General features: G+C 43.1%; 2 protein-coding genes across 5 annotated transcripts in view; both read left to right on the forward strand.

The window, feature by feature from the left end:
* TIE1 (tyrosine kinase with immunoglobulin like and EGF like domains 1) overlaps window positions 1-21,620 on the forward strand; it is a 40,706-nt gene extending 19,086 nt beyond the window's left edge. For 2 of the 3 annotated variants that reach the window (XM_020783207.3, XM_078392781.1), the window contains exons 6-22: window positions 881-1,021; window positions 5,926-6,054; window positions 6,585-6,730; window positions 7,291-7,435; window positions 7,648-7,806; window positions 9,080-9,217; window positions 9,962-10,252; window positions 11,298-11,588; window positions 12,760-13,320; window positions 14,739-14,849; window positions 15,435-15,625; window positions 17,161-17,274; window positions 17,457-17,527; window positions 17,929-17,969; window positions 18,431-18,527; window positions 19,291-19,390; window positions 19,826-21,620. In XM_020783207.3, coding sequence (XP_020638866.3) covers window positions 881-1,021; window positions 5,926-6,054; window positions 6,585-6,730; window positions 7,291-7,435; window positions 7,648-7,806; window positions 9,080-9,217; window positions 9,962-10,252; window positions 11,298-11,588; window positions 12,760-13,320; window positions 14,739-14,849; window positions 15,435-15,625; window positions 17,161-17,274; window positions 17,457-17,527; window positions 17,929-17,969; window positions 18,431-18,527; window positions 19,291-19,390; window positions 19,826-19,897 — 2,798 coding nt within the window. In that variant the 3' untranslated portion in view covers window positions 19,898-21,620. The remainder of the gene's footprint in view (window positions 1-880; window positions 1,022-5,925; window positions 6,055-6,584; window positions 6,731-7,290; window positions 7,436-7,647; window positions 7,807-9,079; window positions 9,218-9,961; window positions 10,253-11,297; window positions 11,589-12,759; window positions 13,321-14,738; window positions 14,850-15,434; window positions 15,626-17,160; window positions 17,275-17,456; window positions 17,528-17,928; window positions 17,970-18,430; window positions 18,528-19,290; window positions 19,391-19,825) is intronic. The other variant, XM_020783208.3, reaches the window with a different exon arrangement.
* Window positions 21,621-24,191: 2,571 nt separating this feature from the next.
* Window positions 24,192-27,364, forward strand: part of MPL (MPL proto-oncogene, thrombopoietin receptor) — a 31,693-nt gene continuing 28,520 nt past the window's right edge. For both annotated transcript variants that reach the window (XM_020783376.3, XM_072997504.2), the window contains exon 1: window positions 24,192-24,572. In XM_020783376.3, coding sequence (XP_020639035.3) covers window positions 24,479-24,572 — 94 coding nt within the window. In that variant the 5' untranslated portion in view covers window positions 24,192-24,478. The remainder of the gene's footprint in view (window positions 24,573-27,364) is intronic.

Raw genomic sequence — 27,364 nt, forward strand, 5'->3', positions numbered from 1 at the left:
ATTCTGCTCTGTCCTGCTGCTATTCTTGGAACATGGAGAAAGGACCATTTCCGCCAGTTTTCCTTCTTTATGGCCACATTTCCTGGTTTGGCAGGGAAAAAATCAGTACACTCATTTTTATAGCTGATCAACTGTGTCTTAGGGAAAGTACATTGAGGAAGCTATGTTGATTGACTTGTATTTTTCTGTGTAAGCATGAAACGAATGACTAGAATTATAGATGAGATTGCTGGCTTTAGTCTTCTTAAATGTTCAGGAAGGACCTGCCATGAGGTTTGACAGCCACTGCAACTGGGGCAAATCTGCATGTGACAGTGGAGGTCTCCAAGGGTTCCATGTGATCTATGATCTATGGGTGGATCCTTTTTAGCATGTAAGCCTGCACAGCTGTGACTCCCCACCACTACACAGAGAGAGCAACTGAGGTGTTGTTTTTTTTTAATGCGTTGATGCCCCAGGAAGCTTTTTTTGATAGCCTGATCATAGTACCTGTTGTAGATGGTGCTGAAGAGAAGGAGAGATGCGGGATAGATGGGTCTGTGGGCTTAATCCTTCTGATGAGCTGTCAGTTCCACACCCATGCTCTTTGGAATCCTCTGGTGAACGCAGGAAGCATTCTCAGATTTAGACAAGCCTAATGAGATTGTGGGTGGATGGCCTGCAGAGATATCAATTCGTGCTCTTCAAGAAAAGGCACAGTGACTTCGGCTTAAACCCAGAAGTCACAGGGAAAAGCTTGGCATCAAAGCAAAGGGAGCAACCTATTGTGGGAATTATTGTGACACAGCCCTGTGGGAACACAAAGGCACAATCACTGCATGACTCAAACAGATGGCTGTAGTAGAAGCAGATCCCTGACAGGATCCTTTCTGCCTTGCAGCATGTAAGGAAGGCATGTTTGGGCGAAACTGCCAAGAGAGATGCCCTAATGAGCAGGGCTGCAGGGGCTTGGCCTTCTGCCTCCCTGATCCATATGGCTGTTCCTGTGCTGCTGGATGGAGTGGCTTACAATGCAATTCAGGTATGTCTACCTATTGTTTCCTTGCCCTTGCCCTGAGGTCTGACCTTGGAAACATTGCTTATTTGGACTACAACTCCCAAAAAGTTCCCAGTGGCCATACTAGTTAGGGCATTCTGGGAGTTGTAGTCCCAAAGTTCTGATTGTGACCCTTCTGAATGCTAGAACAACATATGAGATCCGGGGTGGAGCTAACATTAAAAAGGAATAACAAGGTAACCTGTGGACACTCCTAGACTGGTCTTCTAACACAATCTACAGTTATCTTGTGCACAGGTATGGGCATATGGTGAAGAGTAGCAGGCTTGTTGGGGTACAGTGCAATATTGCAGAAATAATGGGAACATTCAAACACATTACTGCCCCAATGTATGGAAGTGTTCCTATAGCCAATTGTTATGCAGCACTACCAAATGGTAGAAAGTAAAATGGCAACAGTGCTTTAAAAAAAACAGTATTTCTGGAGGTACTCCTTGTCTTCAGATCTATAGGATTAAAACTCCTTGGTGTCATTTTCTCCCTTTTGCCAATGAAACGTATAAATGCATAGAAACAAACTTTACTGAATTCTTGGCACCGTCAAATATCCATGTCATCATTTTTCAAAATAGTAACAGGGCCTTGCTTTATAAAGGCTCTACAGTGTTGGACAAGATAGTTGGTGTGTAGCTTCTTGACAAAAATGAGTAAAACAAAATGTTAGAAAATGGCCTCAGCATGCAAGCAAGAATTCAAATGAAATATTACCTAAAGGTAAAGGTTCCCTATGACATTTTTAGTCCAGTTGTGTCTGACTCTATGGGGCGGTGCTCATCCCGTTTTTCAAGCCATAGAGCCAGCACTTGTCCGAAGACAGTTTCCATTGTCACGTGGCCAGCGCAACTAGACACAGAACACCATTACCTTCACACCGAGATGGTACCTATTTATTTGCTCGCATTTACATGCTTTTAAACTGCTAGGTTGGCGAGGAGCTGGGACAAAGCGACGGGAGCTCACTCCGTTGCATGGATTCAATCTTATGACTGCTGGTCTTCTGAGCCTTAGGTTTAGCCCACAGCGCCACAATTATTAAATGAAATCACTGAAAGTTTACTGTTATCTAGTAGCTACCCTCTTTCCCTGAAAATAAACCCTAGTATGATTTTTCAGGATGCTCATAATATAAGCCCTACCCCAAAAATAAGCCCCAGTTAACTGAACCCCCACCCTCCACCATTGTGCAGCAACCAGAAGAAGATGACATGACTGTATTTGAATAAATGTTGTACCTGAAAAAAGCATCCCTTGAAAATAAGTCCTAGTGCATTTTTAGAGCAAAAATTAATATAAAACCCTGTCTTATTTTCGGGGAAACACAGTAATAGGACAATTGGACATTTCCAATGTCCAATGAAGGGACTGGCTAAGTCCATGAGAAGAAAGAGTTTGAACGCAAGAGGTGAGAAACAATGCCAACAGGAATTGTGTCAAGAAAAGCAAATTTCACCAAGTTGCCTTTTATTGGTTTTCATGTGAACTTGCAGTTTTGTTTTTATTACCAATTTATTACCAACAGTTGCAACACTTGCATGGTTTCTGAGGAACCTCTATGTGGAAAAACAAACAAACAAACAAACTCAAGAACCCTGTCTCCATCATAGACACACAACCTTGCTTACTATGTTTATCCAGTTTTTGTTGCGTTTCTGTTGGGACTCTGCCTGGCTTGTGGCCAGGAGAGAATAGCTTCCTCCCTTTGTTTCTTTAGAATTGTTTCCCTCCTGCTTGGCCCCAACATACTAACAGAAATCCTGTCACATATCCTTGTGAGCAGGAATTTCCACAGCAAAGGGAATCTTAAATGGAACTCCTTCCTTTCTGTGGCGTCTAGTATTTCATTCTGGCCCTCCCCATCGTTGTGGAGCCTATTCTTGCCCCCTTCCCCCAAAGTGGACAGTGAGATATTCTGAAGTGAATAAGTTATCCCAAAGCCCTGAAAATATGAGATTTGGGAAGCAGACTAGGTGAATCATAGAATTTACAGTACTTTGTTCTTCCTTGAGTCAAAGATAAAATAACAGAGTTTTTTTTAAAAAAAATTACACTTGCATTTTAAATTGGTTCAATTATTCTCTCCCTTCTCCAACCAGCTTTTCTGTGATGTAATAACAGTTCATAAATTATACCTTTCCTCTCCAAAATGTAGGGATGCATCACTCTCTCTTGCACAGAAGGCATTCTGCACTTGCTTTTTATTATTATTATTATTATTATTATTATTATTATTATTATTATTATTATTATTATTATTATTATTATTATTATTATTATTATTATTATTATTATTATTATTATTATTATTATTATTATTATTATTATTATTATTATTATTATTATTTATTTATTTATTTATTTATTTATTTATTTATTTATTTATTTATTTATTTATTTATTTATTTATTTATTTATTTATTTATTTATTTATTTATTTGATTTATACCCTGCCTATCTGGACCACCGGACCACTCTAGACGGTCCAGTGATCTGCATTGGCCTTTGACAGAACCTTGCGATTCTAGATTTGAAAATTAGTTAAAGTTATTCATTAACATGTTAATTAAACACTTGTTTGTGTGTCGTCTCTGTGCAGACACACCCTATCCCCAAAGGGAAAGGGGCCAATACCTCCCTTTCAAAATTAAATATATAGGTAGCCCTAAGAAGACCAAGTGCAGTTTTACAATATGAAAATGAATCAATAGCTGGATTGGTGGGAGGTGAAATTGGGTTAAAGTCACATGATAGTTATATGGTATTTGAGGGTGGGGGAGGGAACTGCTGACAAGAGGGAAAATAAGAGGAATTGACCAAAGATACTGTATTGACAAAGCCCAGCAGCTTCAAGAAGGAGGGAGCACTTTCCCCTTCACAGCTGGCTGCCTTTTTTTTCAAACTAGCATTTTGTTATGTCAGTATTGCAGATGGGAAAATTACCGTATTTTTCGCACCATAAGACGCACTTTTTCCCCACAAAACAGGGGGGTGGAAAGTCTGTGCGTCTTATAGAGTGAAGAAAACAGATTATATTTTCCTGTTTTCTTCTCCTAAAAAATTGGTGCGTCTTATGGAAAGGTGCATCTTATGGAGCGAGTATATTATTTGAAGTAAAACTACAAAGTATCGATTTCTGTGCAAGATAAAGTAAGGATGGTTTGCATGACCTCTCTCTGAAATGTTTCTGTAGATTGGGAGGCAAACCCAGCCTACTGCAGAAGATGTCTTAGGGTTTGTCAAGACAGCCATTTTGTTCCCTCTGTTTAGTGTATCACTAGGGCTGGTTGTTGTGCTCTAGTCTAGTCCATTCCTCTGTGTCTGGTCTTTGCGAACAAACTAAAATCAAGCCTTGCAGCTGTCAGAGCTGCCAAGGCACCTTCCAGTTAGAATGTCTGGTATAGTGATGTGCTTAATGATCAAGCTGCTTCAGAATAGTGGCAGATTAACGATTTAAAAAGCAAAGAAATACCTGTTACTCTTTTCCTTTTTTCTTCCTCTTTTTTTCATGGGGGACAGGTTGCCTGTTTGCATCCAAAAGAGAGGCGAGCATGGCTGGAAAGCAAATTACTCATTTTCTAAAAGATTCAAAAACTTGAAGATATACCTCATTGTATTCACGCGAAGGCTTTCACGGTGGGGATCTAATGGTTGTTGTGGGTTTTTCTGGGCTCTTTGGCTGTGTTCTGAAGGTTGTTCTTCCTAACATTTCACCAGTCTCTGTGGCCAGCATTTTCAGAGGGCAGTGCTGTCCTCTGAAGATGCCGGCCACAGAGACTGGCAAAACATTAGGAAGAACAACCTTCAGAACACAGCCAAAGAGCCCGAAAAACCCACAACAACCATTATACCTCATTGTCTTTCTCTGCTGTACATTTCCCAGTCTTAAAAACTGGAAAAACCTTTCTTATCCCAATGAGACACTTAACATGTTGCAATCTAATTGAGCTACATACAGGACTTCATTTGCTGTGTTCTGAGTTATTTCATCTGGCAATCTACAGTGCAGAATTCTGGACCTTTTTCCTGCTGTGTCCGTAGAGTTTCCATTAGCAATTTTAATTGATCCATCAACCTCACTATCTAGATTTAGGGCTGGGCGAGGGATCCTTCGTGGGTACAGTGTCAGGTATAACCACTATGATCCAGTTATTTTGTGAATTTTGTTTAACGTCGTAGGCCATGAATGCCTTTTGTTTAAACTCGGCTGCCTTGCTGGATTTTTCTTCCTTCCTCTGTTTTTATCAGCGCCTGCATTCTGTTTTCCCACTGATCTGTTCCCCAAAACAGTAGACCTCCCATTGGCTGAACAATTTCATCCTTGAGCAAAAAAAAAAAAAAAAAAAAAAATGCAAGCAAATTGGTGAAAGGGGGACATTTCCACAGCCATAGTGAAACTAACATTTTCCACAATTGTGACAGGAATTCCCTCTGAACTTGTCAGTCCTAACAGAGGGCAGAGACAGGACAGAGGAAATCCACACTGGTGGATCAAACAAGCTTGCCCTCTCCTCCTTCATCTCTGTCTCTCACACATGAACACCCATCTCTACAGTGAGATTAAAATTAGAAGAAGCCATTCTTACATTTGTAGCTCACAATAGGTTGAGTTGGAGGATAAAAATGTTCTTCATACAAACAGTATGTGTTTACAGATGAAACAAAAAATGCAGAAATCCTGAACTACTATTGCAAATTGACCTTCTTGCCTGGCCTTCAGGTCTTTTAAACAAAATCTGAGTCCAAGTGCATTAAAATTTTATTATCTGACTTTTCAATGCCCCAGCACCAACTGTGAGAGAAATATGATAAATCTGTTCCATAGTTTTGAGCAATAAGTACAGTCTCTGCAACAAAGCCTGTTCTTCCCACAGCTTGTTCCCCTGGAATGTATGGACCTGATTGTGCCCTGGAATGTCAATGTCAGAATGGAGGCACCTGTAACCGGTTCAGTGGCTGCATTTGCCCATCTGGTTGGCATGGACAACACTGTGAAAAGTCAGGTAAAACCACCTTGGAGAAGTGTCAATTGTTAGGCATAGTTGGGCACCATGCCAGATGAGTTCCAAATAGGGAGGACCCAAAGGATTGAGGATCTGTTTACTGAATTGTTGTGTACATTACTCCTGCTGGAGAACAGCAATGGGCCACTGCCACATGACAGCCCCCCAGACTTGAAACCTCCCATGTCCCATAATCCTGATACCTCCTTGTCTCCCTGCCTCCCCCCCCCAATCCCTTAAATAATGAAGAGTCCTTTTGTGGTCTTAGGAGGACAATTTGCCATGTTTTTGCTCATGCTCCAAAATATTTTAGGGTGGGAGGGGTTTTTTTTCATACTGAGAAATTACTGGAAGGGTGCATGTGGAAAAACCACTTTTTCTGTGTTCCCAGAGCATGAAATGGGACTTCTAAGCAAAACAGACTGAGGGTGTCAGGGGGGCTGCCACATCTGTGGAGCACATTTTGGTTGCCCAAATATAGTGCTTCTTCACTACATTTCTAATACTGTATCTTTATGTCCTATGTGAAGACCGGATACCCCAAATCATCGACTTGCGCTCTCACTTGGAGTTTAACCTAGGCTCCCAACCCATAGTTACCTGCATAGCAACAGGCAACCCACTCCCTGTACGTGACAACATTGAACTGCGCAAGGCTGATGGAAGAGTGATCACGGTAAGATACTGTTCATATAGCTTTTTTTTCATGTTAATTACACTAAGTGTTGTCAAGTATAGTTTTTTAGCTGCATGTAAGAAGGATAAATAAGGATCAGACTCAGAGTTTGGGAAAATTACATCTTCACAATACAGGTCTCGAAGTCCCCCAGCCAGCGTGGCCATTGGGAGATGTACTGTCTCCAAAAAAGTAACTTTTCCAAGCTTTGTTCCAACTACATGTTACATTAATTGTGTGAGCACCCTTGGATTCTTAAGAATCACTGCTTAATGAACTGTCCTGGCCTGACTGAAGCTTGAGGTGAACAATATGCTACCCAAAGCTTGCTGCTATTCAAAATAAGTTCTTGTCAAGGTGAAATTTAGCGAAGCAATCAATATCCAGGATTCTTTGGGTCCTGCTGCCCTAGCGTAATAATTGTTTCCCATGCACTGGACCTAGCAAAGATGGGGCGGAAGCCAACTCTGACATGTCCCAGGAAAACAACTATGCCCCTGATAAATGTTCCTAAACAGGAGACTTTTATAGGATGTCATCATGTCTTCTCTCCTGTCTAGCCTACAAAAGCCATTATGGAAAAGGACAAGACGACCTGTGAATTTCAAGTGCTACCACTCACCCTCTTGGACACAGGCCTCTGGGAATGCCGTGTCTCTACTAGTGGGGGACAGGACAGTGGCAAATTCAAGGTCACTGTGAAAGGTGAGACCTCATTGTGAGAGGTATTAATGCTGTGCTTCTGTGAACTGCAAAATCACCAGGATGGGTTTTGTTAGTTTCACAGGATTGGGGTTCTAATGTATTCCTGCAGAACCAGGAATTATCCAGTCTATCATTTAGTGTATCTGTCAAAATAATCCATTTTTGCTAGTTCCAAAATCTTCTCAATAAATCCCTCCTTTTCCTTTCCATAGTGCCTCCTGTGCCACTAAGCCCTCCTAGGCTCCTGGCCAAGCAGAGTCAGCAGCTTTTGATCTCCCCTGTTGGGCAAGCCTCAGGTGACGGACCCATTGTCTCCACCAAGGTTCTGTACAAACCCCAAATGGGTCCTTCTCCCTGGTCATCCATTGTAGGTAAGCGGTTGTTGGGTGCTTATGCCATTGCCTTTCCACTCTGTCTGCTTCCTCTAGGAGTCTTCTAACTCTGTGGGTTGGGTCCTGGTTAGCTGTTCCAAGTAAAAAAAAGGGGTTCATTCTGTCCAAGGAAGGCACTGGGAGGTGAGCAGGGCAGCCATCTTTGTCATTTCGGTCTCCCCCTGAAGTTCCTTGCATTGTTTTTCATGCTGCTCCAGAGGGTCCCTAGCCCTGCAAAGCAGCTTTTCAAAGGGTTGTGAGGGAAGATGAAATTGCAAAGTTCACTTTTCTCCTCTTTTGTTGTACTGCAGTGAGAACTTCACTAAATTCTACTTTTGTTTTAACTCTGTGCCTGGTTTTAGTTGGCTAATCAATTTACCAATATCCGAAGGATGGAAGGCTGAGAACCTTGAGCCAGCTACCTAGGACTGAACCTGGGTCATGAGCAGAGTTTTGGTTGCAGTACTGCAGTTTAACCACTGCGTAACCAAGGTTGCATACATTGGCTCCTGGAGTCCTGAATGAAGAGATATATTTCATCCCCCTTTTATAATCTCACTGCTCCTCCATACACCTCTGGAATTAGTTATTCATCAGTTTCGTACACACCAGACTGGCCTTATAACACAGTTGTGCAATTATCTATGCATGAAAATGTTCCTCTCTTGGAACTTGACATTATTCATTCAAAGGGAGCTGGACTCAGATTTAATAAACAGAAAGCCTTTATAAACAGAGCTAACAAAAGTGCAATACTCACAGTCTGTATTTTGATCTCATGATAACATGTAATGAAGTTTTATTCTTAATATGGAATGTGCTGTTTACATGTTTACATTTTATATGTGTGTGAATTTATTTGACTAGAGGTTGTACAATATAATAATTCAACTGTATGAAATGCTTAAAATGTTGTCCCTAGAAAAAATGATGCTATAAATATTTTCTTTCTGTTCTATTTCATGTGATATAGTCCTTGAAGAAGGCTGAAAAGGCTAATCCAAAACATGTTGGGCTTTTAATTTGGAATAAAGTGCATACTATAATTTTTACATCATGGGACCACAGTCTCTTCTTGCCTAAGAGCTTTGGTGGATGTAGCAGCCCCTTTTCATTATTGTTCTGAAACAATTTTGAGAATATTTATTTATACAGCTAATGTTATACAGAATGGAATTATTAAAGAAGTTCTGATAAGAGTCTTGTGCATAGCAGAAAATGTGTGGTTCAAGGTCCCTCTCACGAGAGTAATGGATGTTAATCTGATCAACAGTTGAGAATATCCAGAACATCACCCTGGTGAATCTGCGACCTGTCACGGCCTATCTTGTAAAGGTTCAACTAACACGCCCTGGAGACAACGGGGAAGGTGTACCTGGCCCTGAAGCTGTCATGGTAACAGAGTGCCAAGGTGAGTCTTTGATGCCTAGTGAGCCTAAACTGGATTGTACAATTTGGTCAAGAGAAGATAGAAAGAAAAGAAAAGGGGGAAAAAGAGGGAGAAGGCTCCACTGTAAGCCTCCACAGGGTGTGGGTACTATTTGCTATACATCTCACAGCAGATTATATATCTCATAGTTTGGTCTTTAGGAGCAGCTGTTTCCAGGATGCAGAGAAGGAAATGGATCAACTGTATTTAGTATGGCCTGAATCCAATCAGGATATGGTCCTTACAGAGCCATCTTCCCAGGTGGAGAAGCTATACTCAGAGCTCTGTATATATCTGGTGCTTGCCTTCTATAAACCATACACACAGACACACTATTGTTTAACAATCGCAGCAACTTAAAAGCTTTCCCTAGTTCCCTAAACTAAATTGCTGAAGAAGAATTCTTAGCAGGAAGCCAGGAGGAGATTTTCATGTTCACATTCTTTTGAATTGGATTCCGGTGCTACTGATCACAAATTCCCTTGGCTGGTTGTGTACTCTGAGGCATCTCCCGGGCAGATCAGTTTCCTGCCTGACTATTTTGCAGCATACTCTGATGGGTGGACCTGAGAATCTACTTAAAAGAACAAAGGAAAAGAGGTCCAACAAGGCAGATCTTTCTTGCAACATCTGACTTATTATTGTCACTAAATGTTAAGGAGCAAGACTAGTCTCCAGGTGCTGCTGGCAACAGAGCCAAGCTGATGAGTTCCCTGTTTCACACAGAGCCAACGGCCAAGCCTGTGATTGAAGGTTCGTTTGATGAAGGCAGCAACAATCTGCGTGTGAATTGGAATTTGCCAAATAGTAACACTGTGGGCTCCGGTTTTCTTGTCCGGCTCTATGATGCAGCCAAAGAGCTTGTACATCAGGAGAACATCACTTCCATGATTGTGCAGTCTGCCTATATTCCAAATCTTAAGTTTAAAAAGGAGTATTACCTGGAAGTGGTGGTCTACCACTGTTCCAGTCTGGGGCCACCGTCTGATCTCCACATGGTCAAGATCAACAGCAAAGGTGAGCAAGTAGGATATGCCATTGTTTGGGAGAAAATTTGCCTCTGAGATAGAAACATTCAGCACCCTTCTATTTGAAGATGAATATCTACCATACTTGGAAAGTTCCAGTTGGATCTGGGTTCTTCAATGCTTTGTAATGCCCTGGTTAGCCCCTTTGTTGTGTGATGGGTGGATCTAAAACCTCAGCTTCCCCATTGTATTACATAATTTACTATTAACTCCAAATGCTCCCTACTATGCAGATTTTATCTCCACCAGGAGCATGTCTTTTGTAAAGCTAATGGGTCTTAACTGCTCATTAAGGAGCAAGTGGTCACAAGTATCTTGGATTACAACAGAGACTGCTGGGTAACTCAGTGGTTTAGGTCTCTGGCTGTGGAGCCAGATGTTGGGAGTCCAGCTCCCCACTGTGCCTTCTTCACAGAGGCTGGACTCCATGATCCACAGGATCCCTTCCAGTTCTGCAGTATTAAAATAAGGAAGAGGAGAAGGAGAAGGAGGTATTGGTCAAAACAATATGTAGCTGTTTATGGTAACTTTTCCTTCAGCTACAAAAAAAAATACTGTAAATTAAACTCAAAAAAGGATAGGAAAGCTTATGATGGCAGATATTTTCAGTGTCCCTGCTAATCCAATCAGTTCTGGCTCTACTACAACACCGCTTACTGTTCTTCTTTTCAAATTGTTGTCACTGTTGTTGCATACAGCCAAGTCAACTCCATCTTATGGTGACCCTCTTCAGGGTTTTTTAAGGTACAGAATACACAGAAGCAGCTTACATTCCCTTCCTCTGGGGTCACCTGGAACCGTGTGGTGCTGAATTTCTCTAAGCTCCCAAGGAAGGATTGGTAGCATGTGCTGCAGGGGAAGCTAAGCAACTTACCTTCAATTCCTCGATTTTTCCAAACAACGTGATAGGCCTGAGAAAGAACAACAGGATGTGGTGTGCTTCAGAAGTCCCAGAATACTTTGTCCACCTTGGTGTAGTCTACCTTCCAGGTAGCGATTTGAAACCTAACAGTGCTAAACGCCTTGCCCCACAGGCCCGTCTTCCCCACGTTCCCTCTCTGTGGAACCACTCTCTGACAACACCATCCGGCTGGTGTGGCTGCCCCCTGAATATCCCAACGGTGGCATCATCAAGTACATTGTAGAAGTGCAGCAGTTGGGAGGGAACAATGAACCACAGTGGATGGACACAGAAAATGGCAGGGATACCACAAAGATCATCTCTGGGCTCAACGGCAGCACATCTTACCAGTTCCGGGTGCGAGCCAACTCATACGTACCCGGCGAGTGGAGCAAACCCGTGAAAGCCGAGATCCTGGGTGATGGTGAGTGAACACCAAGTGGGTGCTGCCAGGAGCGCGGAATCAAGTGACGGGATTCGCTGTCAAGTCAGACTTAAGTCACACTGGAGACTTGACCTGGACTCAACTCAGTTTCCCCCCCCCCCAATGACTCAGACTCAACTTGTAACTCAGAACCCACCCACCCCTCCCTTTTTTTCTGGGGGAAAAAGCTTGTTTGTAATAGGGACTCAGGCTTGGGATGTGGGACTTGGTACCAAAGACTTGGATTCAGACTTGGAACTTGGGCCCAAAAACTGAGTCAAGCCCAAGTCAAGTAGCCAGTGTGATTTAAAACCGACTTTACAGCGAGTCGCACAACTCGAGTCCCCATCCCTGGCAGCAAAGATTTGCCAACATCCCTGAGTGCTGCAGTAGTGGCTGATGCCCATTCTGGTTGGTGGGGTGAAAGACAGAGTAAACATCAGTGGGCATTGCTGGGGCAAAAGGCTAATATTCATACACATGCATAGGCATACATGTGCCAAAATGTAGACAAACAAGCAGGCAGACATTCATCCATGAACACATATAGAAGTCTTCTTCTTCTGATAAGGAGGCAGATAGGAGTGAGATGTCTGAGTCAGTGTGGTGGGTAGGGTGCACAGGAGAAGCAGAAAGGCGGTGGCATGAATTAGCCATCCTCTCTCTGACAGCACAGTGTACTATCAACACATAGGATAACCAGGACGCAGGCAGAAGCAGCAACTGCTGGGGCCATCAATCCATCCTGTGGCGTCCACCCATCCTGGAGGTAGAAAAGCTAGAGTTGATGCCGGTGGTTCTGCAGGTGCTGTGAAATGGCTGGCTGTGTTATCAACCAAGAGCCATTGTAGGACGGTGGCATCTTTCTCTACTTAACAGGGTTAAGCAGAGCTTAAGGAAATTCCTTTTTGGGATTGCAGCTCCCAGAATCTCCAGGCAACATGATCACCAGAGGATTCTGGGAGATGTTGTCATAAAAAAAATAACACTTTGAAGCTCTAGAAGAGGTAGGAAAGTACAGGAAGGCTAAGAATTGAATAAGTCACCATCTGGACCCCAATACAACTCCATAAATGAGGCAGGATGACTGCACAAAAAAGGCAGGAAGCACCCCATGCCTCTTGTGCCCTGTGCATTTCCCATCTCCTCCTACTTTTTTCTTCCCCTGCAGGAGCCCTGATTCAAGTGCCCACCCTGGACAGCAAGAATTTGCCTCCATCCAATGTGGACCAGCAGCTGCTCTTGGCCATTGTGGGTTCTGTCTCTGTCACCTGCGTGACTATCTTGCTTGCCCTCCTGGCCCTTTTCCTCATCAAGAAGAACTTCTTTCACCGGCGCCGCACATTCACCTACCAGTCCGGCTCTGTGAGTGATGGTGCCCCTGACCCAGCCCATCGCTGCTTCTCCTCTCCTCTTGGTTCTCTACCTTCTGCATCCCCGCCTTTCAGCAGGCACCTTTTGGCACTGCCAGTGCCCAGTGCTGCTGCCAAACCTCCTCTCCACAAAACCTCTCTCTTACAGGGTGAAGAGACCATCCTACAGTTCAACTCAGGCACACTAACCCTGACACGCCGACCCAAGCCACAGCCTGAGCACCTCAGCTATCCTATCCTGGAGTGGGAAGACATCAAGTTTGAGGACATGATAGGGGAAGGAAACTTCGGGCAAGTCATCCGGGCCATGATCAAGAAAGACGGGCTCAGAATGAATGCAGCCATCAAGATGCTGAAAGGTGGGATGTCCCACATAAATACCAAACCAGCAGTTTCAAAGTTCCAGGCCTGGGAGCTGTCACATAACAGAAATTGCTATGCTACAGCTTCCAGAATCCTTCACCCTTGGCCTTGCTGGTTAGAGCTTTTGGGAACCTAAGTCCAGCAGCATCTAGGTTGGGAAGCACTGAAGTGGCCCAAATTGACACAGAGGCTAGGCCCAGGCAAACCATCATCCTTTTCCTCCCTGGTCCAGCTGCAGGGACAACTCCTGCTCTCCTCCCTCCTGGTGATGGTGAAGCCTGCACAGACCAGCAGATGCACACACACACATACTTTCTTTAGTGTCCAAGACAATTAACTATTACTCAGGGTGTGTAGTGGATGCCCCAGTGCCAAATATATATACTGTATATATTTGGAGAGGGAAACCATGTCATAACAGAACTGATGATGTTTGTAGTGAGAACATGCCTCTTAGAAGAAAGTCACAGAGGAAAGTCCATTCACCTGCATCCAATAAAAAAGTTAGAATGTCATTTCCAAGCAATTGCTTTCCATTTTTTTTGCCACGCATTCGGTGCTGTGTGATGTCCAAAACTTGAATGTACTGAATCATTGAAACCGACACTCCCTAAACCTTTTTTGTGTTTATAATGTCAAGGCCATCTTCTAGTCCAGCCTTCAGGATTAAAGAGGAAAAAATGGTAGGCAGGATAAGATAAGAAGGTGCTTTCTAACATGTCAGGTGGCAGATACTGTTAGTTTGGTTCAGCATTATTCGCTCTGACCAACAGTGGCTTTCATACATGAGTTTTCCTGTCAGAGGTTAAATCTAGGATTTGTATCACACAGTAGCCCTGTCTCTGAGCTATGGTTAAAGATACTCACTGTCACTTCGTGCCTTACAGTATTTTTGATATGCTTATATCCTTTATTGTTACAGGCTTACACATTCATAAAATGTGTTGCATAATGCTAGAAAAAAATTGAAAATGACAGGAAAAAAGAAGATCTAACATGAGGTAGACTTAGTTTATAAAAGAAGCTACAGTACAGCCTGTAGTTTGCAAGACCTGAGCTGTTAACGACAGGGTCTTTTGGAGGCTACTAATTTATAATGGCATCAAAAGCTGGAAGTGACTTGAAAACACATCACAACAGCAAACCTGTAACATATGCAGCAATGTGTGTTTTCCGTTACATCTAGAATGATGCACACATACATAACCACACAGCAGAATGTTAGACTGGCTTGCATGTCCTCATCATGCACAACAGCAACTGAGCTGACATCGGCTTGCCACCAACAAATATGTGAAGAGCAGACAGCACCTGTCCCTCATTTCTGCTCTGGAATGTTTCCCTGCTGGGTTCCTCCCTGACCTCCCTTTCCTGGCCAAGTGCTACAGCTCTGGCATCCCCATCTGTATTTCAGAATTTGCCTCTGAGAATGATCACCGGGACTTTGCTGGAGAGCTGGAGGTTCTCTGCAAGCTGGGCCACCATCCCAATATCATCAACTTGCTGGGTGCCTGTGAGAACAAAGGTGAGAGCTAGTGATGCACGGTCATTTATCCACGGTTGCTCTGCCTCTTCCACACCTCATTCTCCACCTCAACATTCTGAGTCCGAAATAGATGCTAGAGACAGCCCGTGACTGGGAGAGAGGCGTGCATAACTATTATGAGCATCTCAGTGTCATAGGATTTTTTTTGACTTCTCAAATTGTGCAAATTAGTTAGTTTTGTTCTGCTATTGGTCTTTGGAATGTAAACATGGGATTCCTGTTTAGTCTGATTTCACAAACATGGAAAGACTGCCTCAGTCACCTCTCTACAACACCAACGTGCTTTCAGCTTTAATTACAGGCTATCTTTACCGTCTCTTTCTGGGCTTGTATGCTGGTCAAATGCTGGCACCACCTGGTGGCGGACATAACCTAAAACATGGCAATGTGCATTTCACTTTCTCTGTCAGCACTTGCAGAGAGAAGCAATATCACATGCCTTACCATCTTTCCATAATTGAGGGTTTTCACGTCTCTATTCCTTTTCTCCACTTTCATCAGCACTTCACTGTTACGTGGAGCTGACAGTTAGCCCACCTGACAGTTTCTCTCCCAATCTACCAGGCTACTTGTACATTGCTATTGAATATGCACCCTATGGGAACTTGCTGGATTTCCTGCGCAAGAGTCGAGTCCTAGAAACAGATCCTGCCTTTGCCAGAGAGCATGGAACAGCCTCAACCCTCACATCCCAGCAGCTCTTGCAGTTTGCCTCTGATGTGGCCAAAGGCATGCAGTATTTGAGTGAAAAACAGGTCCGTATATTCACCTTGCCTTGTTTTCTCATTGGCTGGGCCCACACATTGTCTTTTTTGTAGGGATCAGCAAGAAAGTCTGGAAAGGGAAGAGCTCAAAACATTGTGCATTTGGTATTATTCAGCTGCATTTACAAAAACTGCAGTTCTGTCATCACGCTAAAGACTGATTCCCCAGGGCTATAACACTAAGAGTGACTCTGGAATTACAGGCATATAGGTAGAGCTGGGAGCAACCAGATTTCAATATGATTCAGAGTATGGCTACAATAGCAGCAGGAAGCCAGCTAGCGGGGCCCCTTGGGAATAGTCAGGCTTGATTAGAATGTGCTAATCAAGCCTAACCACAAAGAAACGGCTCCTGCTAATATTGTGAAGTGGCTTAATAAGTGAACCATTTCAGGATATTGGCTAAATGACTGGTTCTTAACCTTGGGTTACTCAGGAGTTTTGGACTGCAACTCCCAGAAGCCATCACCACCAACTGTGCTGGCTGGGGTTTCTGGGAGTTGCAGTTCAAAAACATCCGAGTAACAAAGGTTAAGAACCACTGGGCTAAACAATCACTTCTCCTGTCTTGCAGAGGTCAGGGGAAGTGTAAAAATGTTTTTTAACTGTATATAAACTATTGTTGATGTGCTGCATCAGTGATGATGATGATGCCTTCTTTGAAAGGGCTGGTCAAGAAACTGCCTGCAGCTGAAACCATTGCCATGGATTCAACTGTGGGTGTTTTCTCAACCAGCCCTGCAAGGCAAGGCAAGGCAAAGATTTCTCTTTGATTTTTTTTTAAACTGACGCAGTGCATCAGCAATACTCTACATACAATCCAATATTTTTTTCACTTTCCCTGCCCTCTGCTGAGTAGGAGAAGTAATTAATCTGCCAATATCCTAAAATGGCTTGCTTATTAAACCACTTCACAATATTGGCAAATTGAAAGATGAAGGCTTACTTTGGGTTGGTTCCAATGATCACATGTGCTGGAACTGATCCAAACCAGAATGATCCTACCCACAAAAAAAGTAGAAGCCCCTTGCCAGGGGCCAGAATGTTGAGGGTGGCCACACTCTGGTGCGCTCTAGCAAAGACATCATCTGATTGCCATCTTCAAGCGAGCACCATTCCCTCCCTGCAGTGCTCCAAACAACAGGCTAAGTAGCCCATGTCACCAGCCTCTGAGTCAGGAGCAGGGTTTTAAAAAGTGACTTCTTGGATTATTACTCCAAGTACCTACCAGTGGCCTATGTTGACTGCAGGATTCTGGGAACTGTAGTCCAACACAACACCTTTTTCAGGTTTTAGTAAAGTCCACTCAATACTGAAGCACTATAGGAGATGGAATATAAGTTGCTATTTGGAGTTTACAGATGATTTTGATTTGCCAAAGTAGCTCATGAGACATTTCTGGCTCAGATGTCACATGGATACTATATTTTTTGCATGGTAGTAACATGGCTGTCAGTGATTGGATTGGTTGAGAGCCTTGAGGTCATCACTTCCACTAGTTGAGTTGCTCTCTTTTTTCTTTCTAGTTTATCCATAGAGACCTGGCTGCCAGAAATATCCTAGTGGGGGAAAACTTGACTTCAAAGATTGCTGATTTTGGCTTGTCCAGAGGGGAGGAGGTATATGTAAAGAAGACTATGGTAGGTCTGGATGAAGAGTCACTCCAGAATCAAATTGGGCCTCTTAAAGTATCTCTGTACATGCCTTCCCCATGTTTTTCATATTTCATTGAGTAGTATAATGCTCTAGCTTGTTTTCTGTTCAACCCCAAATGGGTTTCTGTTCATTTAATGGTGTCTCTTATTGTTGTTGTTTTTCCCAGGGCCGCTTGCCAGTTCGGTGGATGGCCATCGAATCCTTGAATTACAGTGTATACACAACCAAGAGTGATGTGTGAGTGACTCATGTACATGATTGAGGGAGCAATGCCTGGTATTTTGGTCCTTTACACAACTGCTTACCCCTTTTCCAGATTAGCAACAAAGAAAAACAACATAACAAGAAATGTCCACAGAAAAGCAGTTAGCTGTGTTTTGCCTTTTTAAACAGTCTATTAAACTAAACTAAATGTGAATAATGCCAGAAAATAAAACCTGAAGTCTTTTGAGATATTGAAGTAAGTATAAAATAACAGTTAATAAGCATAAGCTACTGACTTGAAAATTTCCTTTTCATATGGCATTAGAGAAACAGGACAGAACCCAAAATAACCTTCAAAAATCAACATGTCCTAAAGCAGAGTTGAGTGCATTGATGGACCTCAACCCACATCCTGACTTATCTTTTTCTTGCAGGTGGTCATTTGGGGTCCTCTTGTGGGAAATTGTCAGCCTGGGTAAGTTCCTATCTAGCGGGAACAGACTGGACTTCTTGTCCTCATTGTCCTTTATTACATTGCAACCCATTTGGGCCTCACATTGTTTTGTACTATTTGTTGTTCTCTCTAAGTCCACCTCTATTTTCTGCCTGTGGCATCAGAGTGACCTAACACTTGTTTTGTTACAGCAACAGGAACATCTCTGAGCCCAGCAAGCCTAGCAGAATAGTAAAGATAAGAACCTTCACTGGTGGTCAGGACAGAACTTTGAATAGTTACTTTCTTGAATTACAGCTGTTAGAATCCCCGAATTAGCATAGTAATTCTGGGAAAACCTATTCAGTGCACTTCAGGCATGCTAGCATCCCACTTCCGATCTAGCTACATCTTTCACTAAAGGAGAGGGAGGGTGTGGAGAGACACATTGGATCCTAGTGAGTGTGGTGCTCTTTCATCTGATGTGGTTTCCAATTGCTTAGGGGGAACACCGTACTGTGGCATGACATGTGCTGAACTCTATGAAAAGCTGCCCCAAGGATACCGCATGGAAAAGCCCCTCAACTGTGATGATGAAGTGTAAGTACAAGCTCATAGTTCAAGGAAGAGGGTGGGTGCCTCATTCCGACCTTGTAGGATTAGGAGGAACCCCACCACCACCATCACCATATGTCTCTGCCTCCTAAGAGTCTATAAAGGAAGTCCTATAGAATCAGGGCACAGAACTACCTTATCCAGCATTCTGTTTGCACAGCCAGTTGCCTATGAGAAGCCTATAAACTGCACAAGAGTGAAACAAGTCTCTTTACCACTCGTGTTCCTCAGCAGGTACAGAGGCACAATGCCTCAAATGCTAGGCGTGACATATTGCTATCATAACTCATATTCATTAATGGCTTGCTTATTTATTTATTTATTTATTTATTTATTTATTTATTTATTTATTTGTTTGTTTGTTTGTTTGTTTGTTTGTTTGTTTGTTCGTTCGTACGTTCGTACGTACGTACGTACGTACGTACGTACATACATACATACATACATACATACATACATACATACATACATACATACATACATACATACATACATACATACCCTGCCCATCTAGACCAAAGTCTTCTCCTCCTTGAATTGGTCTGATTTCTTTTAACGATACCCAAGCAGGTGAGCACTGGTGCATTTGAATGTCATATGTGAAGAAGTGCATCCTTTTCTTCATCCACTCTTTCCTCTCCTGAAAGAGGTAAAGGGATGTGAATAAGTAGGCCCTTTTCCTATGTTCCTGGCAACTTCTCTGCCCTCCTATGTTTGCTTGCCTCTGACTTCTTGTCTTCTCATGCAGGTATGAGCTAATGCGACAGTGCTGGCGGGACCGGCCCTATGAGCGTCCACCCTTTGCTCAGATCTCCGTGCAACTCATTCGCATGTTGGAGGCTAGGAAGGTACCATTGTAGGGGACAATGCCTGATGTGCTTTGTGTATACGCAAAACCATTCCTCATCTTAGATTCTGTGTTTATATAACCAGTCAACATAGGCCAGGATTACTACTAGGATGCCTTCATTTGTGCCCTATCGCTAAGGAAGACGCTTGGTTTGGCTGCAGGGTCTCCAGTTCCCTCACTAAAGCAGGATGCAGGTGGTCCTTAGAGATTATAAAGAGCTGGGTCCTATGCCAGGAAATTCTTTTGAGATATTACAATGGAACTTTCTCTGGGCAAGGTCATGGTGGTAGGCTGAAATATGGGCTTGCATTACTTTCCCTTTTCTAATCAGAGCACAGAGGGAAAATGTGCACAAAAAGGAAAGGAGGTGGAAAGGGAGCCAAATATTTATTAGGTCTGAAACTTCATTCTGGTTTTCTTTTTCTTTTGACAGGCCTATGTGAACATGGCATTGTTTGAAAACTTCACCTATGCAGGGATCGATGCCACAGCAGAGGAGGCATGACAGGCCAGAGCATTGAACCTTTCCACCTCTAGGCACAAGTAGGATCCACAGGAGACAGGAGCTTTCTGTACATATTCCACTATCTTATTATGCAGACTGTGCTGAGCATAGAGCATACCTGGAAACTGCTAATCTAGAGGATCTCACATGAACATAGCTCTCGTGCCAACTACTCCTTCCCTAACCACAATGAAAGGACTGTTTGCATGATGAATAACCAAGACTGTCTTGTGTTGAAAGGAGGCGAAAGGATCACCGAGGTGGCACACGGTTATGAAATGTGCTAGGATCTGATCTGCATTGTGTCCTCCCATTCTGTAGCATTGACTGACCCATATTACTGCTCCCACCCTCTGTCTACAAACAGCATGGAGAGCCTTCAAGCTGCCCATGCAATCTCCAACCTCCCCTCAAGATGGACAACATGGGATGTGCATGAATGGAGCAAACGAGCTGGACGTGTACAGTATCTTCAACTCATACGGAGACCAAAGTGCCTGTTGGTCTCAGAATTCAGCACAGAGATGAGCTGAGAAGAACCAGGCAGTGCCTTGTTCAGGAAATGAAGAATCCCCATTTTCTGTGGCATGTACATAATACATACATAATACATTCTGCCATTAGGCAGAATGAGTTATCTTTCCCAGGCAGCAAACGTTGGGGAAAGTGGAGAATTGTGGCAAGGAGGACAGAACACTGTGGACCATGTGATCTGCCCTATGTCTCCCATTGAACTGCTCTCAAGGGGATTCTCTCCCACTGAAAAACAATGCTAAACTGGCTTGGAGTTACAGTTCAGAAAAGTAACTTTTCATACAGTGGTTTTGAGCTGTAATTCCTCTTGAATGTTCTTCTGCCTGAGAAGTAAATTCCCCTCTTTCCCTTCTCTTCTTTTTCTTCCTGTTATGTAGTTTCTCCCTGATGCCTTTTCAGCAGGCTATTAGGTATATGTCATGTATTCACACAAATGGAACATAGTACCAGACAAGATGAACCGATAGTCTAACCCCTTAGGGCTCTGCTTAGGCTCTCATGTACAGTACAGGCAAACAGCTTGTTACAGTACCAGAGAGAGTACAGCTCAGCAGGCTCATTGCGTAGGCCCTAGGTTCAGTCTGTAGCTTGATCTTCAGTCAAAAGGATGAGCTAACAAGTGATGGGAAAGACTTGGGAAAGCAGCTGCCTGCCAGAGTGCACAATACTGCGCAATACTGAACAAATACTTTGACTTAGTACAAAGCAGTTCCCTAACAACACAGGAATATCTTGCCAAACTGAGGCTTTCGCACCAAGATCACAACAAAATTATAATTCCCTTGCCAGGCAGAACACTAGACAGGGATTGCCATGGGATAGCCTGTAGATTTAAAGCCTCTGATTTTTTGAGAATGATACTGAACAAGCATGAGTGGTTGGTGGGAAAGAAGGAACGTGGCAGTCAGAAATCAAAATGATGAAATGGATGCTGCCTTGGAGGGAACTATGGCCATTGTATTAAAATAAGAAACCTTAGGAGAAGAGCCACAGAACAAGTGCTGTTGCAGTTTCTCCCTTGGGATCATTTCTTCTGTTGTATCAAGATTTTGCTAGGATTACCGTACATCTCATATAATATATGCTACAGAGAGAGATGCAAAAGTGGACTATATGTGACTGTTTATGCCTCTAGCAATTCTAAGCTGGTTTTGTCTCAGATTTCTGCCTAATAAAAGAAGTGTAAAAAGCTTTGTGAAATGGAGTAATGGACCCAATTAGAAGTTACCACATCCATGCAGAAACTATAGCAACAACATGAGCTCCATGGATCAAGTAAGCAAGCCTCCAAAACCACACGTGCTAACTTAGCCCACCTCTTGACTTCTATGCATACAGCATGAACTGCTGGAAGAACAGTTGGTGCCCACATATATAGGCAGACACAAAAAGGCATTGTGCTCCATGGCATAGGTATTCATGGTGCATGTGCAGATGCTGTGGGTGGAAAAAGCAGTCAGCAGACATGATGTCAAGAATGTGACTACTAAGCTTTCGTGGACCAGTCCACTTCCTCAGACATACGATTGTAATATGTTACACTAATCAATAGGAATTTGGTGAGCCAATTCCTCCATAAGTTCCATTAATTCAAATGTGCCTACTCTAGTCATGACTTACTTCTGTGTAGTAAGTTACAGATAGAGTAGACCCACTTGAATCAATGGAATACAGAGAAGATGACTCACTAAATCCCAGTTGATTAGTGGGTCTACTCTAGTGTGACTTCACCAAGCAAAGCATTTCAGCCAGAGTTTTTGAAAATGACTTTTTTCTCTTTAATTTTTTGAATGAAACTATGGACTAAATATTTGCCTTTGGTAAGGCCTTGGGCCCCAGAGAACTGCCTCATGAAATCCCATCATAAAAACGAAACCACAGGCTCTGATCCATTGGCAGGGGTGATGATAATAATACTGCTGCCTGTCCCTCTTCCCGTAAATTGCAAGGCCGTTGTCTTAGTGCTTTTATAAATGTTTGCTATTTGTTTTGTTCTTGACTTGTCTATGATTTCTTCATGCTTGGTATCAAAATCTGCCATGCATTTCCTCATACCCGGGAAACTTGCATTAAAAATGCTTCGGTCTCCCATTCACACCATTATTTGCACCGACACAGGTCTCCTAGGTTTGATCTTTAGTTTGTCACCTAGCTCCGTCACACCTGGTGAGAGTTTGCAATCAACCCCTTCTTTGGTTAGCAACCTTAGCAATTATTGTCCTCCTAGCAGCCCTGCCTATAGCAACAGGTGGACTTTACTCTAAGAAGGGGAGATGAGCTGTGAGCTGCTTATTAAGTGTGCATAACCTACTCATTTTATTTTAGTCAGAAGAAGGAAATGCAATCCACACCCCTAACTTTAGCAATCAGTTCCTTCAGTTATCTCTTGTGGTGGAATACTTAAAGGATGGTCCTCCCAGCTGCCATCTACTGCCCATGGGTTAGGGCTGAGAAGATATTAAGCTCATGGAATTTCCTTTGCTTTGTATTAGAACTGTGAGATCTGGTACCAGCTAGTTTCAGAAGCAAATGGTATGTAGAATGAAGGAATTCTTAGCTTCTAAATCTATTATCATAGCTAAGCAATGCTTGTCGTTGTTCCTCTTAAAAATCCACTCAGGGTTGCCCCAAACTTTCTTCAGTTCAGCAATATACTGTAGTTTAAGGCAAAGGATGAGGGCAAGCTAGGGGTGTAAATGGTGTTTGCTGGTCTTGTTAAAAAAACCAGGAACTAAAAATCCTTTCTAATTCCCTGCAACTTATCAAAAGAAACGTAACACTTGATCTAGATTTACTTTCTTCCTATTCCTGCTGAATTTATTTTATTTATTTATTTATTTATTTATTGGACTTATATACCGCCCCATAGCGCTACAAGCACTCTCCGGGCGGTTTACAATTTTAATTATACAGGCTACACATTGCCCCCCCAGCAAGCTGGGTACTCATTTTACCGACCTCGGAAGGATGGAAGGCTGAGTCAACCTTGAGCCGGCTACCTGGAATTTGAACCCCAGGTCGTGAGCACAGTTTTAGCTGCAGTACAGCGTTTTAACCACTGCGCCACGAGGCTCTGAATCTGGATCTAGAGCTACCTTCTGTCTACTCCTCTTTGCAGGAGATTGGTAACTCGTCCCTCCAGATCATATTAATAGTTATGGATATACAGTATGTCAATGTCATTTTAATCTTTTATCTTGAACTTCCAGGAACAACTGCCTAGGAATTCTCTTGAGAACTTGGCTGCAGACTCTCTACAGAGCAAGTACAAACAGAACCATCTCTGCTTGCTTCACTTCACATTTGAACTCCTGATAATAAGAGAAGAAGCTCTGGAAAACCCCTCTCTCTCTCTCTCTTTGTACTATGGCTCCCAAAATCCGCCAAGACAGATGGCCACGCTGTCTGGGGATTCTGGGAGCCATCGTCCAAAAAAAGAGAACCTTCCCATGCCGTTGGCTATCTTGACAAAGACGTCAGTATATCAGGGCAAGGGAAAACAACACCCTTCCTCCACCAATACAAAATTAGGCCTGCCATCAGCCCTTCAGACTGTTTATGGACTGCATCTGTTTTTAAGAACAGCCCCTGCCCCTAGAGCCTCTGCACCACCCTCCACAGGGACAGGGATGTTTGCTTCCTGACCAAAGGCTTTGTCCTCCAAGACACCACCACAAGGGCAGGACATTCTGCCTATCTGATCAAAGCAGCCTTCAGGCAAGGGTCTCCCACCCGCACAGACCATGGCTTAGTGGTTTAGAGCTGGGGAAGTGGTGGGGCTGGGGCTGGAGGAGGTTTTTAGTCAGGCTTCCTGAGCAGCTGCTGGGCTGGCATTTTCCAGATTAGTTTTCCCTGCAGAGGTCCAGTAACAAAGTTTCGGAGCTGGAGGGCTGGTTGCTTCCTTCATGGGCACCCAAAGCGGGCAGTCTGCTGCTGCCGCCTTGCAAGAGTCCACTCTTCTGCCAGTCCATGTCATCAGCACCACCTGTTCAAAGGTACAAACCTCTGACCCAGCTCTAGTCCTGGAGGTACTCTAGCCCCAATAGGATGGTGATACGTCCGTGCTCAGTGAGGCCATTTCCCCTGCTTGTTCTGTTCGTCCTCTTACCCACATTCAGCTTTGTCCTCATCTCAGATGAAGGTAAGATAACTACATTTCATGATGGCCATAATGGTATGAGTTGGGGGGGGCGGGCGGTGAAGAATAGACAGGCAGAAACACAGGTATTGCTGACTTTTCCACAACTCTGAAAAATCTGTATTTTATGTTTGGGTCAAACAAAGTTAGCAAGTCATTAGAAATGGCGCTCTTTAGAAAGTTGAATGCATTTGTTTATCTTAGTGCAAGGTTGCTCAGCTCCACAAGTTGCAAATTAGCTTGCTTCTATTCTGTGGTTAGTTGCTAGGAAGTATATACAGGCTTCATTTGCAAGCATGGTTGCTGAGGCACAAGTGTTTGCCAGAATGAAGCCTCTGATGGGAAAAATTTTACCTCCTATCTGTGATGCTGGATGCTGGCACCTTGTCTAATTCTGCCATTTGTTTGTTTTGTTTCTCACCTTTCCTCATCCAGGTTCAGGGAGGCAGACTTGGTTCACCTCCTTTTCATTTTATCTTTACAACAACCCTATGAGATACATAAGGGTACCCAGTGTAGTATAGAGCAATACATTAGGACTCAGGTAGGTCTTCGTTCAAATTCTCACTCAGGCATGGAGACTCACTGGGGGAGAGGGATCAGCAAAGCCACTCCTTATATATCTCACTTACCTTGACAGCCCTCTTGGGTCACTCTAAGTCATCACGTTGTTTTTCAATTTGGCGACACATATCAACAACAAATGGGGCTGAAAAGAGCCTAATAATTGGCTTGGCCTAATAAAAGTATTGCTTTAATAGGGATTTTTAAAATTTTGATCCCATAAAAATTATCCCTAGGCTATGACTTGAGGATAATTGGTTCTATTCTGTGATTTGGAAGATGATTATCTTCCTCTATATTTACTGCACTCCGCATGATGCAATCTTCTGTCATTCCGAGTCAAATTCTCTCCCACAGACTCCCTTTCTTCTGGTTAAACCAGTGGAACAGCTCATGGCAAAGTTACATACATAAATGAACCCATGAAATCTCTGGCCCAAAAATACTATAGCCCAAGAGTGAAGACAGCCGATGTGCTCCAAAAATTGGAGCTGTCAATAAATATAGGTTTATTTAGAAAATATTTACATGGCTTCTAGCCCCATGGCCTTCATATAATCAGATGATTTTGAGATGGAATTCCATCTCTTTCCAAAACCTCTGTACTCCAAAACCAGACAAATATAGTCACTTGAATTATGCTGATGGATGCTCTAAAGTCAGGAATGATGGAAGGACTGAGAAGACAACTAGATATATATATTTTCTTGACTGAATATGACACTGAACCTTAAATGAAAGTCTACCATGGGTAAGACATGAAATTATTGTTTTAATTGCATGTACTATCCAGATTTCACAGATCCCATATGTTCTGCAATGGTATTCCTCAGACCTTATTTGCTTTTAATATTTTGCTGTGGTTGATCCTTTGATTTTTTTAATTGCCATGCCAAACTAATAATTCCACCCTTTCTCTTTGACATTATAATCCTTGGCTTTGCTTAGTGGGAATCTTTGTAAATTCTCTCCTTAGTAAGGAGAACATGGGCATGGAGAGAGATGTCCCCTCTGGGGTTTGGTGTTAAAGATGAAACTAGATTGTATCACTTCAGAAGGGATTATCCTAGAAAAGCCAGTTTGCCATCCTTGTAATTAGCGATGAGCCAAATGAACCTACCTGCTCAAATACTAAGAAGCTTTTGTCAGTTTGAGATGGGCTGTGGCAAAGCTACAAAGTTGCACCCAAAGACCTTGGGCTAATGACTTCTTTGAACAGCTTTTACCACTGGCTGTTCTGGCCGGTGCTTCTGGGGCATCCAAAACATCTGGAAGACCAAACCAACAAAACAAAACAAAAAGTATTGTATCTTTGAAACTAAAACATTTTCACTGTGAATGTTTGTGGATATAATGTACAGTACTTGAGTTGTTTTTTTGTTGTTCTGTTTCTGCTGCTGCAGAAACAGACTGATCTACCTATGTCTCTAGAAAGTGGAAGCGGAAGTCCAAAGGTTTCTACCTCGGTGTTAGGAAACACTCCTCCTTCCTTGCTTGAGATTGGGGTAGAAAACTGCTTGGGCCATGTTCAGGAAAGACACGTTGAGAATGAATGTAATGGTCATGATAGTGAAAGGTGGTGTGTCCACAGAAACACCAAGCCAGTGGTTCCAAAGATTTGGTCTCCTGGATGTTGTTATAACACAGTCTCTAGAAAACTTTCACACATGGCTTGACCCATTATCATACTTCCCCCTTTTTAAAAAAATTACTTTTATTAGCCATAATCCTGTTGGTGCTTGCATAAGGTTAGTGAAAACTGCCATGGCTTGCAAAGGTAAAGGTTCCCCTTGACATTTAGTCCAGTTGTGTCCGATTCTAGGGTGTGGTGCTCATCCCTGTTTCCAAGCCATAGAGCCAGCGTTAGTCCATAGACAATTTCCGTGGTCATGTGGCCAACGCGACTAGACACGGAACGCTGTTACCTTCCCACCGTGGTAGTATCTATTTATCTACTCACATTTTTACATGCTTTCGAACTGCTAGGTTGACAGGAGCTGGGACAAGCGACAGGAGCTCACTCCGGCACATGGATTCGATCTTACGACTGTTGGTCTTTTGACCTTGCAGCACAGAGGCTTCTGTGGTTTAACCCGCAGCGCCACCATGTCCCTTTTTATGGTGCTTGCATAAGGTTAGTGAAAACTGCCATGGCCAATGATAGCTAATTGACAAGGTACCATTGTACATCATGATTGCATAATCAGTTATATGGCCAAGCACATGACCAA

The sequence above is a fragment of the Pogona vitticeps genome, chromosome 4 (assembly GCF_051106095.1).
Source record: "Pogona vitticeps strain Pit_001003342236 chromosome 4, PviZW2.1, whole genome shotgun sequence".
Classification (NCBI taxonomy): domain Eukaryota; kingdom Metazoa; phylum Chordata; class Lepidosauria; order Squamata; family Agamidae; genus Pogona; species Pogona vitticeps.